The sequence below is a fragment of the Mobula birostris genome, chromosome 32 (genome assembly GCF_030028105.1).
Source record: "Mobula birostris isolate sMobBir1 chromosome 32, sMobBir1.hap1, whole genome shotgun sequence".
NCBI classification, from domain to species: domain Eukaryota; kingdom Metazoa; phylum Chordata; class Chondrichthyes; order Myliobatiformes; family Myliobatidae; genus Mobula; species Mobula birostris.
In genome coordinates, this window is record NC_092401.1 from 6,558,321 (window position 1) to 6,572,252 (window position 13,932).

General features: G+C 48.6%; 1 protein-coding gene across 1 annotated transcript in view; it reads right to left on the reverse strand.

Moving 5' to 3' along the window:
* Positions 1-13,361, reverse strand: part of LOC140191035 (mitochondrial adenyl nucleotide antiporter SLC25A24-like) — a 54,453-nt gene extending 41,092 nt beyond the window's left edge. The window contains exon 1 of the mRNA XM_072248085.1: positions 12,874-13,361. Coding sequence (XP_072104186.1) covers positions 12,874-13,071 — 198 coding nt within the window. The 5' untranslated portion in view covers positions 13,072-13,361. The remainder of the gene's footprint in view (positions 1-12,873) is intronic.
* Positions 13,362-13,932: the final 571 nt, after the last annotated feature.

Sequence of the window (13,932 nt, forward strand, 5' to 3'; positions counted from 1 at the left end):
TCCTTCAACCCTTCTCACCTGTGCCTGGTTGGATCTACCAATACCAGGACCAAACCCCTCTCATCATGTACCCATCAAAACTTTTCTTAAATGTGCCAGTTGAACCCGCGTCCACCAATTCTGCTGACAGCTCGTTCCACATTTGTACCACCCTCCAAATGAAGAAGTCCTCCTCAGATTCCCCTTAAATATTTCACCTTTCACCCTAAACCTAAGACCTCCAGTTCTAGTCTTCTCATCAGTACTGAACACAATGGCAAATTAAACTAAATCTCTCTGGCCTACGTATTCTTCAATGTGATTCGGTTACTGTACTTGTAATTTATAAGGGTTTGATTTATTAACCTTTACTATGACCCCTTTGATCCTTTGGGGTTCATATCTTTGATTTACAAATCTAGTTTCTTCGGTAAGGAAAGGCTCTCTCTACACAGGAATACATTATCTCAGAATAAACCAGGTTCTATTTCACCCAGCCTTTCCAATTACAAACTTTCACATTTTCATGTGAGAGAGAGAGAGTGTGTGTGTGTCTGTGCGTATGTATGTGTGTGTGTGTGTGAGTGTGAGTGTATATGTGTGTATGTGTGTGAGTGTGTATGTGTGTGTGTATGCACACACATGCATTGCTCAATATTTCCAGCACATTCAGAATCTCTTGTGATTATAATTTACAGCATTTTGAACTTGAAATGCTCAAGAACCTGCAGCATTATTTTAATCTCACAGAATGTCTGCTGCTGTTTTAAAACAAAATCTTATCTGCCAAAGGCCTAAACATGGGCACTGGACCCTCATCAGAGTGCCTGAACTGGAGAAAATCTGCAGATGCTGCAATTACCATACATTGCCATTTGGGGGCGTCGCTGCCTCAGATGATGAAATATGGAGAAACTGAGGAATTCTGTACATAGAGCAATATCAGGGGTGGGGGGAGGAGAGACAATACGTCGACTTTTTTGATCGAAACCCTGCTTCAATTTCTCATATTTTCTCCCTGCCATTTACCCCATTGAGACCACGGCAACCCTTAGAATATTTTCATGCCTCCTATTGGCTTACGTGGGCATCACGGTCCTACGACCACAAACGTTCTTGACAAATTTTTCCATAGAAGTGATTTGTCATTGCCTTCTCCTGGCATTGTCTTTACGAGATGGGAGACTCCGGCCATTATCAATACTCTTCAGAGATTGTCTGCCTGGCATCAGTGATCCCATAACCAGGACTTGTGAAAAGCACCAGCTGCTCCCGTGGCTTCACTTGACCCTGATCCGGAGGTGGTGAGGGGTTCTGACCAGGTGCTACACCTTGCCTAAGGATGACCTGTGGGCTAGCAGAGCGAAGGAGCTCCTCACACGGCATGGCACGTAACGAACAATCGAACGATTTGGGTACCGTCTGATCCCCACCTCGTGAGCGTAAAATGGACGTTAGTTCTTGAATTAGTTCAACTTTTGCCTGAGTCCACACACAGAGCAACTTCTTCACAGCTGATGACATGTGTTAGAGGAAGATTGATAGCACTGAGGGAGGAAGTAAGGGTTTACGAGGAAACAGGAAGAAAGGGATGAACACAAGCACAGGAGGTTCTACAGGTGCTGGAAATCTAGAGTAACACACACACGCACACACAAAATGCTGGAGGAACTCAGCATGTCAGGCAATATCTGTGGAGAGGAACAAACAACTAATGTTTTGAGCTGAAATCCTTCATCAGGACTGGAAAGGGAGAGCGAAGAAGTAAGAAGGAGCAGGGAAGGGAAGGAGTACAAACTAGAAGGCGAAAGGTGAAGCCAGATGGGTGGGACAAGGGGATGGAGTGGGAAGCTGGGAGGAAAGATGAAGGGCTGACAAAGAAGGAATCTGATAGTGGACCATGGGAAGAGGAGCACTGGGGGAGATGATAGACAGGTGAAAGCGGAGCCAATGGGGAATGGAAGAAGAGGGAAGGAGAGGCGGGGGGGGAATAATTACCAGAAGTTTGAGAAATCAATGTTCATGCCATCAATTTGGAGACTACCTAGACAGAATATGAGGTGTTGTCCCTCAAACCTGAGAATGGCCTCACCACAGCAGGAGAGGAGGCCTTGGGCTGAGAATATGAGGTGGAATTAAAATAGTTGGCCACCTGGAAATCCTGCTTGTTGTGGATGGAGCAAAGGTACTCAACAAAGCGGTCCCCCGGGTCAGTACCTCCAGTTGAACTGTCTTTTTGTGTGTTTTCCCCCTAGCCGTCAGTCTGTGGTTTTGTATTGCCATGTGCTCCTGTCCCTGCTCCTGCTCTACTCTGGCCCCTGTATTACTGAGTACTCCATCTCTCATCTGTTTCTCATTATTACCTGTATTGCTGCCACCTGTGTCTCATTGTGCTCCACCTATCATCTGCCTCTCTGGTTGTGCTCAGTGTATTTCAGTCCTATATTTTCACCTGTTTGTGGCCAGATTGTGCCAGTGAATTTTCCTGAGCCTTTCCAGCATTTGTAACTGTACTCTATCTGAATGAATATTGACTCTGCCTGTTTCCCGATTCTGGTTTTTGGATTTCTCTGGATGTTTTGACCTCTGCATGAACTTTGACACTGACTTTGTTTGCACCTTGGGATTTGTTACTCAATTAATATCACTGTGTGTACAGTACTGGGCCTGCGATTGGCTCCCTGCTTCAGCGCCCTGACACCCCCAATCTAAGTTGAGTCTCACTAATGTAGAGGAGTTGCATCGGATACAGTAGATGAACCCCACAGATTTGCAAGTGAAGTGTTGCCTCACCTGGAAGGACTGTTTGCAGCCCCGAATGGAGGTGAGGGAGCAGGGGAATGAGCAGGTGACCGAATGGCACCATGTTCCGTTCTACTTCCACACACAACAACTCGCAAGTGAAGCAAGCTATGCCAGCATCCAGAAAGACCCAATGGTTTGGGCACAGGTTAATGCGTGGCAAATTACATTAGTGCCGCAAAGTGTCAGACAATGACCATATTCAACGAGAGAGAGCCAAAGCACCTATCTAAGCAGTCAATGGCACTACCAATGGAAATCCCCATTCACAAATTTCCTGGTTGTCACCTTGAGCAGGCAAGCCATGTAAATGCCTTAATCAACGCCCTGACACTGCAGAGCACATAACAGGTGATCTCACCTAGGCCCTCAACACCAGCTCTTTAGCCGAGGAAGCACAGCAGTGCCTCCACTTCCTGGGGAGATTGAGATGAGTGAGGCTCGGCTCACCCCTCCCATTCTAACCAGATTTTACAGGGCGCCTTCAGGAGTGTCCTGACAAGCTGCATCCCTGTCCGGTACGGGCATTGTAAGGCGTCTGACCACGAGACCCAACGAAGGATTGAGAGGGCTGCTGAGAGTATCAATATTTATCACGAGCACTGGGTACGCAGGGCCCTGAGCACCGTCAGTTATCCCTCCCATCCATCCAACAATTTATTTGTTCCCCCACCCCCTGCCCCACCACCATCAGGAGGTACCGTAAAACTAGGACAAGACTGTTAGGATGGGAAACAGCTTCTTCCTCCAGGCTGTAAGATGACTGAACTCCCCGCCACCACCCGAGTTTCATCTCATTTGAAGCACCAGCAGTGTTATACTGTTTACTTTTTGGCTTGTGTCATAAATGCTTCTGATTATTTATTAATTTATTTGCGGTACTATTACATAATGTGTTGGGTGTGAGTTATATGTACTGTGTTGTGCACAGCACGCGTTGATTTGTGGGAACGTTGTTTCATTTGGCAGTATACAAACATACAGTATGAATGACAATAAAACTGAACTTGAAACCCATTCCACTGCTCGGGGGCACAGGCGGACAGGGTGACCAACACCGCCTGCAGCTTCCCCTCCAGGTCACACACTGCTCTGACCACTTCACTGGGCCGTGTCCTGGAGGCCCCTGACCACCAGTGCCTTCACCAGAATGACCGCAATGCTCCGAGAAGGAGGTTTCCTTCAGAAGGGCCCAGCAGGGATTAACAATAACTGCTGACCTTGTCGATGATATCCAGTTCCTGAAAATCAATAAAACCCGGGAAAAGAAGAAAGAGGAAAGCAGAGGAGGCAAGAGGGCTGGCTGAGAGAGACCGGCACATCTGATTGCCAAATGTCCATTTCCAAGCCGCTGATCAACGTGATCAATAACGAAGTCATCAATCAGAGACAGAGGCTTCCCACTCTCAACACACACGAAATACCGGAGGAACTCTGCAGGTCAGACGGCATCCATATGACTGAGTAAGTGTCAACATTTCGGGCGGAGACCCTTCAAAAGGAATTTCTTGTGCTTATGTCCTGCCAATCTCATTGTTATTCATGGTCCCTCAGTCCAAAGGCAACTGCTTCCATATATATTGTATATTTATAAATCCAGAGAAAATCCCGGAATTTGCAGGGTCACAAATGTGCCAGTGGCAGATGCAGATGTTTCCTCAGAGACCACCTGTCTGGGAGATTATCCTTCTCTCCTATTCCACTCTTTTTCAGCTTTGAGAGCAGACGGTTCTCCTCTGGGTCACTGGGGCCGTGCCTCCATTGTTGACCGATCAAGCTCAGTGCGATGCCCGGATCTGCATCCTCTTGTTGCCGTGATCTCAGCACCGCCGTACCAAAACTTCCCCCTGAACCTCACGGCACCACGGACTGGAGGTACGCTGGGGCTCGAGAACGTGTTGGGAGGTGATAATCCAGCCTCGAGACATAACATCTGATCCGATCTGAGTGTGACGGCCTCTGCTTCAAGCTGGTGAGTTCCCATTTGCCCGTCCATCTTCCAGTGGATGTTTTGTTGATTGATTGATTGACATAAAGTGCAGGGTACACCCTTTGTGCCCCGCCGCCCAGCAATCCCCCAAATTACAATGACCAGTTAACTGACCAACAGGTACGTCTTTGGAAGGTGAGACCAAACCGGAGCACCCAAGAGGAAACCCACACAGTCACGGGGAGAACGTACAAACTCCTTACAGGCAATGGCGGGAATTGAACCCAAGTCACCTGTACTGTAAAACATTGTGCCCACTACGCTACCCTGCTGCCCCAATGTTCCAGAAACGTTTTTGTAACAGCCTCTCCAGAATCCCAAGGCGTGGACCAGCAGCTGTTCAACAAGTCGCTGTGATATACCAGAGCATCCTTCAGCATGCCAACAGTCTCTTCGACCCTCTGGATCCACATCGACTGTCGAACACCCACACACAGGAGACACCGGAGATGCTGCAGATGCTGGGAATCCAGAGCAGTACACACAATGTGCCGGGGGTCAGCCAGCCAGGCAACGTCTGTGGGTGGGAATAACAGTCGACGTTTTGGGCTGAGACTCTCTATCAGGACTGGAAAGGAAGGGGGAAAGAAGTCAGAATATGAAGGTGGGAGGGGGGAGGGGAGGAAGAAGTACAAGATGGCAAGTGATAGGTGAAACTGGGAGAGGGAGAATAGTGAAGCAAAGAACTGGGAAGTTAATTGTTGAAAGAGATAAAGAGCTGGATAAAAGGGAATCTGATAGGAGAGGACAGAAGACCATGGAAGAAAGGGAAGGGGGAGGAGAACCAGAGGGAGGAGATGGGCAGGTGAGAGGGAAACAGGAACGGTTGGTGGTAAAGGAGAAGAGGGGGAGGTAATTACCGAAGGTTTGAGAAATCGATGTTCATGTCATCAGGTTGGAGGCTGTCCAGATGGAATACAATTGAGGTGTTGCTTATAATATGAGGTGAAGCCACAACCAGAGTGTGGCCTCATCGCAGCAGTAGGGGAAGCCACGGACTGACATGTTGGAATGGGAATGGGGAGTAGAATTGAAATGGGTGGTCTGCTGTTTGTTGCAGATGATGCGAAGCAGTCTCCCAATCTACGCCGGGTCTCACCAATACACAGTAGCCCACACCGGCAGCACCCCTATACAGTAATCCATGTTATCCTTCCCACACCTTGAACAGCTCATCCCGGATTCACCCACCCATCTCCACACTAAGGTTGATTTACAGTGGTTAATTGACCGACCAACACATACGGCTTTGGGGAATCGGAAGAAACCAGAGCACCCAAGCCACATCCACAGGGTCAAAATTAGAAAGTGCAACCTCTGTGACGATCGCACCAGAGGTTAAGGTTGAACCTCGGTCACTGGAGCCATGAGGCAGCAGCCCTACTCTCTGTGTCACCGTATGAAAACACAATTACTTCATCCCACCTATGCTCCTGTGTGCAAAGATGTAGATCTGAGAAGTTCCGGGTTGAGAGAAAGTAATTTGTAAACCAAATCCACCACTTGAACATGACAACACAGTGAACATGAGACCTCAACCAATCAGTGCGGCTCCTTGTGTGACCAGAGTTAAATTGTAGGCCCATTTGCTGGGTTAGCCCCTCTCATTCCGCCTGCATGACATTTCGAAACGTCAGTACTGGGATTGTTTACATTCAGTCGAGCAGTGGTCACAGCTAAAAGTGGAAGTAAAGTGATTCTCCATCTGTGAGCAGTCACTGGGATTACAACAACATGCACAACAGACACGTTCACATTCTCCCTTCCCCCGAACACAAATTCTCTGACATTTACACCAGCAGCTGGCAATGCTGGGGGCACACTTTCACATCCGGATCACAACTTCTCACTTTAGAGAACACTGCACAATCATCCAAAATAAATAATATTACTTATCATTTTTTACCAGAGAGAACTACCACTTCATCACCTCTGTACCTTCGTCAGTGTGACACTCCCTCAGTACCGTCCCTCCGACAGTGAGACACTCCCTCAGTACCGTCTCTCCGATGGTGAGACACTCCTTCAGTACCGTCCCTCCGACGGTGAGACACTCCCTCAGTACCGTCCCTCCGACGGTGTGACACTCCCTCAGTACCGTCCCTCCGACGGTGTGACACTCCCTCAGTACCGTCCCTCCGTAAGTGTGACACTCCCTCATTACCGTCCCTCCGACAGTGAGACACTCCCTCAGTACCGTCCCTCCGATAGTGAGACACTCCCTCAGTACCGTCCCTCCGACGGTGTGACACTCCCTCAGTACCGTCCCTCCGACGGTGTGGCACTCCCTCAGTACCGTCCCTCCGACGGTGTGACACTCCCTCAGTACTGTCCCTCCGACGGTGTGACACTCCCTCCGTACTGTCCCCCTGACAGTGAGACACTCCCTCAGTACCGTCCCTCCGACAGTGAGACGCTCCCTCAGTACCGTCCCTCTGACAGTGTGACACTCCCTCAGTACCGTCCCTCTGACGGTGTGGCACTCCCTCAGTACCGTCCCTCCGACGGTGTGACACTCCCTCAGTACCGTCCCTCCGACAGTGTGACACTCCCTCAGTACTGTCCCTCCGACAGTGTGACACTCCCTCCGTACTGTCCCCCTGACAGTGAGACACTCCCTCAGTACCGTCCCTCCGACAGTGAGACGCTCCCTCAGTACCGTCCCTCTGACAGTGTGACACTCCCTCAGTACTGTCCCTCTGACAGTGAGACACTCTCTCAGTACCGTCCCTCCGACAGTGTGACACTCCCTCAGTACCGTCCCTCTGACAGTGAGACACTCTCTCAGTACTGTCCCTCTGCCTGGGAGGCACTGTGTTAAGAACGTCCCTGACAACATCATTCCTGTAGTTTGTACCTGAGTGTCTGTAGTGGGAGTTGAACCGGCAACTCTCTGACTTGGAGCTGAGGCACAGTGCACTTGGAATGCAGGTCTCCCAGCACATGTTAGCAGCTCTCTGAGACACTCACCTGTTCAGGAACGGCTTCTTCCCCTCTGATATCTGTTTTCTGAATGAACATTGAACTCATTAACATCACCTCAATACTTTTTTATTTGTACTTTTGCCCTATCTATATACTTCCTGTAATTCATGTTTTTTCTCTATTATTATGTACCATGTACTGCTGCCGCAGAGACAAATTTCACAACACATGCCCGTGATATTAAACCCAATTCTGATTCTGCCCTCAGCCCCGACAAGAAGCAGCTCCTGAGGAATCGGTGTGCTCCGGCCCCTCAGCGAGGGTCAGACATCACTGCTTCTGGCAGCAGAGTGATTCAGTGTGTGGAGCCACCGTCTCACGGCACCAGAGTCCCTCGTTCAATACTGACCTCTGATGCTGGCCGTGTGGAGTTTGCACCCTCTGCACCCTCTTCGGTTTCTCCCACATCCCAAAGATATTTGGCAATCAGTCAACCGATAGGTTGCCCCTATTCTGTAGGTGAGTGGCTGAATTTGGGTGAATTGGTGAGAGAGTGTGGGTTACAGGCTGGAATAGGGTTGCGTTGACAGTGAACATACAACATTGAAGAGTACAGCACAGGAACGGGCCCTTTGGCCCACAAAGTTGTGCTGAACTCGTTAACTTCGTAATAAGTCCCCACTGAACTACTCCTTTCTGCCTGCAAGATCCCTCTGCACAGGAACGATGTTATGGTTTTGCCATTGACAGTGTATCCTCTCTTTACATTTGATCACCCAGAGTACAGCACTTCACACTTGGCACAGTGAAGCTCCATCTGCCATTTCTCCGCCCATATCTGCAACTGACCTGGATCCCACTGTACCCTCTGCCAGTTTTCTACGCTATCCATTACACCACCAATCTTGGTATCATCTGCAAACTGACTTACTAACCCAACCACCTATGTCTGTCATCATCCAGGTTATCGTATATGTCACAAACAGTAGAGATCCCTGCTGAACACCACTGATCACAGACTTCCAGCCAGAATAAATCCCATCGACCACTGCTATGATGGATATTCACTTTCTGGGTCCAGTGGGCCTCTTGGTTGTTTAACAAGCTCGGCTTTCTAAACACAGTAGCTGCCACTTGAGAGTTTAAACACTATATTTGTTTAGCTTCGAGTCATAAGCAGGAGCCAGTCTTCAGTTCCTAAAATGTAAATAGCAAGCAGTAATCAGCTAGAAGTTAAAAAAAAAACACAACTTTGCAAACAAGCTCTGTATGGAACCACACTTTTGCTGGCTCATAGCTCCTACCTTACAGTTGAAGAGGTGCAGTGTGAGACACTGGGGTATTTAATTTGGCTTATTCAAAACAGACGACACTGACTAAGTTGATTAGTCCAAAGAAGTGTTTAGACCAGATGGAAACAAATACTTAGTATATCAATAACCGATCTATTAATAAGTTGTAAGTTTTATGTACTCAAGGAATTTAGCTTTACCGCATTTACGGTGGGTAACTTGGGTTTGTGTTTCAAAAAAGCTTTTCAACTGGTTGTGTATAAATGGTATTTGAGGATATATTATCCACATGTGAAGTTACCCAAGTGGCAAGAAGCTGTATAAATGCAGAAAGCAGTTCAGGCTTATTTGGAATGGGGTAGGATGCACCAAGAAGCATGTAAGAAACACGGGGTGAACTAGAATCCATTCTTCTGGATTTGATTTCTGCGATGGACAGTTCGTTTATCTGCATTGTGGGTATGTCTTTGTAGTTTATAGAAATTGTGCCTGTGTTTTAGAAATCCTCTGGGTTTTTTGAAATTACTCGTGGTCACGAAATGGTTTGAAATCGAAAATGTTTTAGATGGAAATCCCTCTAAGTTTCAAACGTCTGGATTTAATTGTGTCACTGAGAATAAATAAATTACTTTGTTAATTGGAAGTACCTTCTTCTTGTAAGAGAGGAGGTCTCACCGCTTGAATAGTGGGTATTGGCAGCTGAACTCGCAGTGAGGAATAAACAGGGAACCGAAGATTGGGTAGGTATACTAACATCTCCCTTTACTGAGGGTGCTCATGAGTATTTATATCCAATAGGGCTTAAGATCTGTGTGGTCAGCAGACCTAATACCATCACAGTTGGCGCCCAAGATGGTTACATTATAACAAAAGTATTATTTTAGAAAGAATTATTATTTAGCAGTAGTCCAACTCAGAAAGCTCTTGACAAGTGCTAGAGCACCCAACACAGCACTACAAAATGGTTAACATCCTGGTTTCCAGTAAGTGCTCAGGCAAATGCCGGCTGATATTATGAAGGTATTAATAATTTATCAGAAATATGGGATAATATGTTGATTGCTCCTCAGATTGAACATGATGAATATTTTATGGCTCAAGTCAGAGACTGGAATGATGAGGGGGTCGAACATATTAGGCGGGCTAAACCCTGCTGTACGACCTGCTGGACTCAGACCACCACAATTTGTACCGGATCCAAACAATGTGACAATAATTTGCGCCCGGAGATACCAAATTGGCCCCTTTTTAGATAGAAACCAGGTACCTGTGTGCGAACCATATGCTTAGGTGACAGAACCTGGTAGCCCATACCTAAATCCTGATGGATGGGGGGGGGGGTATCATGTTTTCCTCCCAGGCTCACACGAGGTATCGGCCACACTAGCGAACCCTACAGTTGCTAACGAAGCCCGGAGGACAGATGCTTGGGAACATGGACTAGAATTATTGAAAAGATTGGCTATAACAAGAAGAGTACCGGGACAGTTCCAGTACAGGGAGTTGCTGCAGCTCTCCAAATACAATCTGCCCATCAAGATTTTGGACATCTGACTACTCAGAGTTTGCAGGCAGTGAGCACCACGCCTCCAGCTGATGCTGAAGCAACTCAGAGGTGGCCGATGCTGGGAACGCTAGGAAGTTACAGGTCTTCTGGACCTGCCATACTCACCAAACATATTCAAGAATTCCTATTATTATTATGTCCCATAATCCTGGTACCATCTCCACACCAGTATGGAAATCCATATCAGTGGTTCAATTTAATATCAGAGGATGTATACAGTATACAAACTGAAAACTTATCCTTTGTAGACATCCACAAAACAGAGAGGAATAAACCTTATATTGGAAACTGAATTTGAACAACATGAGTTGCATGCATATCCTTTAGGGAATCATACAGCTCAACTTGCAGAAGCCGAAGCCCTAGAATTATCTCTAAAACAAGTAAATCCAACAGACCCAGACTTGATATGTATTGACTCTAATTTTTGAGGATGCTGATGAATATTAGTAACGAGCTGAGACGTTTGATGTTGCAGTGTTCGCCAATCTTGGCAATTACCTTGCAGACGTTTCATCACCAGTCGAGTGCGGCACTGTTGGTGTTTCTCCCTGGAGGTGCTTGCATTTATATTGGCCCCCGTTCGCTTGTCTTGGTCCTGATTGGTCTCCCTTCAGCTGACGTTTGAATTCTATTGGCTCCTGTTTCTTTGGCTCATGTTTGTCTGCAGGGACACCAACTGGCAGAACGGAGACGTGATCTACTGTCGCTGGTCTTGGTACATGAAGATCGAGAAGAACACCACCACATTAACTGGGACACCACAGAGGTTCTGGCACAGGCAAACACGAAGCAGGCATGAGAATTGTTAGACATGCAGCTCCCTTCTGATAACTTCGCGAGCACTCCCAGAGGGAAACACAAACAACTTTGTCCTCAGGATGTCACTTCGATTGGTGATGAAACATCTGCAAGCTAATTGCCAATCTCAGTGAGTACCACAACATCAAATGACTCTAATTATGTCGGGGATGCGGTAGAAATAGATCTTCCCATCTGGTCATCTTCCGGATGGAGAACACTCAGAGTTCTCAGAACACTCAAACTGCTTCCCCATTTGATGCATTATTACTGAGACGACCATTAGTCCAGGTATTACACATCCCAGGGCATGCTGCAGGCCTCTTACACAGCCATGGTAATGAACAATGCAAGGAAGGCGGGCTGGATGTTGGGAAAGAGAGATCAAGGTGCCTCCTGGTCAGGGGCTTGAGAACAAGGGAGGCTGGTCAGAGATGCAACAGAGACGGGGCGATGCCAGCTTAGCAACAACACAGATAACTAACCCGAAACTCCAGGTCAAGCTCAGGAGCAAGGGTGTGAGTCATACAGCTGTCAGGGATAGGACTGCAGGCAGTGCATGTATGTAGAGTCCGGGGCAAGAACGGGAGGTGACGAGTTTACTCTTCCAAACAGCGAGCTGAAGGAGAGTTCGGTCCAGCAAGCACAGGATGTCAAATACTTTCGAAGGGTGTGGATCAGAGGCCATTATTGGTGTGTGTAACAGACAGTGCCACGACGACCGCGTGTGACAGACAGCCCCACGACGACCACGTGTGATAGACAGCCCCAAGACGACCGCGTGTGACAGTCCCACACCGACCGCGGTGTAACAGACAGTCCCACGCCGACCGCGTGTAACAGAGTCCCGCACCGACCGCGTGTAACAGAACTGGCCCAACACTGACTGTGTGTAACGGAGCTGGCCCAACACTGACCGTGTGGAACATAATCCCAACCGTCTGTGTGTGTGACACCAATATCTCAGCCCTGAGCGTGCGTGAACACAACTGAACCAACACTGGCGGTTTGTATGACAGAATTGTCCCCATACCGACCGTGTACACAACACAACTCTATCACCCTGACAGTGTGTGTAAAGAACTGTCTCAGCACTGACCGTGTGTGTAACTGTCCCACACAGACCACGTGTGCAAAATACTAACTGGATGTCCTACACAAAATGTGTGTGTGTGTGTGTAATGTGTCTGTCCCAGCTCGCAGTGTGTCTATGTAACAGAAGTCGACGTCTCAGTCATATGATTTCTGCCCCGGTGAGGTCAGCTAATTCTGAGACGTCCCGTGTATGAAAGAGGAAGCGACAGTATCGGAGAGCATTGTACTAATGCTGACCCCATATCGCCTCCCGTCAGTCACCGTCGGACCTCCCACTCGGACAGACCCATGCCGTGGGACGGGCTGATATCGACTGCGCACCAGACCGCTATCCTCGAAACGGGGAGCAATAAAATCGGTTGGATTCACCGAACAAGTCTAAATCCGAAACAAAGGGAATCATGAAATGAAAAATACCGTGCCTGCTCAGTGTTGCCTTCCATCGATATGCCCATGGCTCTGAGGCCTTCTCCCAGTTCCTTTATATCCACCTGTCCATCCTTATTCGTGTCAAAACGCTGGAACAGCTCAGCCCATTTCTTCTCCCTCTCGCTCTCTCCTTCGTCCGCTCCCACACCTCTTGCCGGCGCTGCCGACCAGCTCCACCACGGCTTCCCCATCTCTGACGGCTTGCAGCCGGCTGCACTTACACCCTGCCAGCGCCGCTCGCAGCCCCGGTGGCCAAGGAGGTGTCGTGGTTCTGCTGGGGGGGCAGCGGAGAGGCGCCGCAGGAGTAACAGGTCTCCCGCGTCCTGGAAGACATTATCGGTGCCTGACGTTGCCGCCCTCCCGCTCTCTGTCCGGCAGCCTCCGACTGCACAGCAGCAGCCTCCTTCAAACCCGGCTCGCAGCTCCGACACCAGGGTCTGAAGCAGGAAGCTGCTACTGTACAGCGAGAGAGAGAGAGCGACAGAACGAGAGAGAAACTAAATCTGTTGTTTTATATCACCTCCGACTTCGACCGCTAAAGACTGCTTACGCGGAGGTGGGCGGGGGGGGGGGTTCCTGAAAATGCCGAGAGCTTTGCCCTGGCGAAACAGAGAGGGTCGTTGGGTAGACTGTGGGGGCAAGGAGTGGGTTGTGGTACTGACGGGAGGGAGTCACTGTCAATCAGCAGAGTCTTCATGAGTCGAAATGGTCCATTCTCAGCTTCACTTCCACCTCGAAAAGGAAAGGAAGGGGTTGGTTCGGTGCAGGCAAGGCTGTGGGGGGCAAAGGGTGGAGAATGAGAATCGAGTTTATTATCCCTGACCTTATTCGTCAGTTTTTGTTGTTTTGTGGAAGCAGTACAATGCTGTGTACATACATCTATTGATGCTTCTGGACACATCCTCAGTGATGCTCCTGGAATCATCGAGTGTTTCGGGTCTTTCAACATCATACGACCTCCTCCAGGTGACCCAGCCGGGGCTGATTAGACCCCAGCTTGTGTCCAGATGGCTAACTACTTATGACTCCATGGTTCCCCTCTTTTGAGCCAC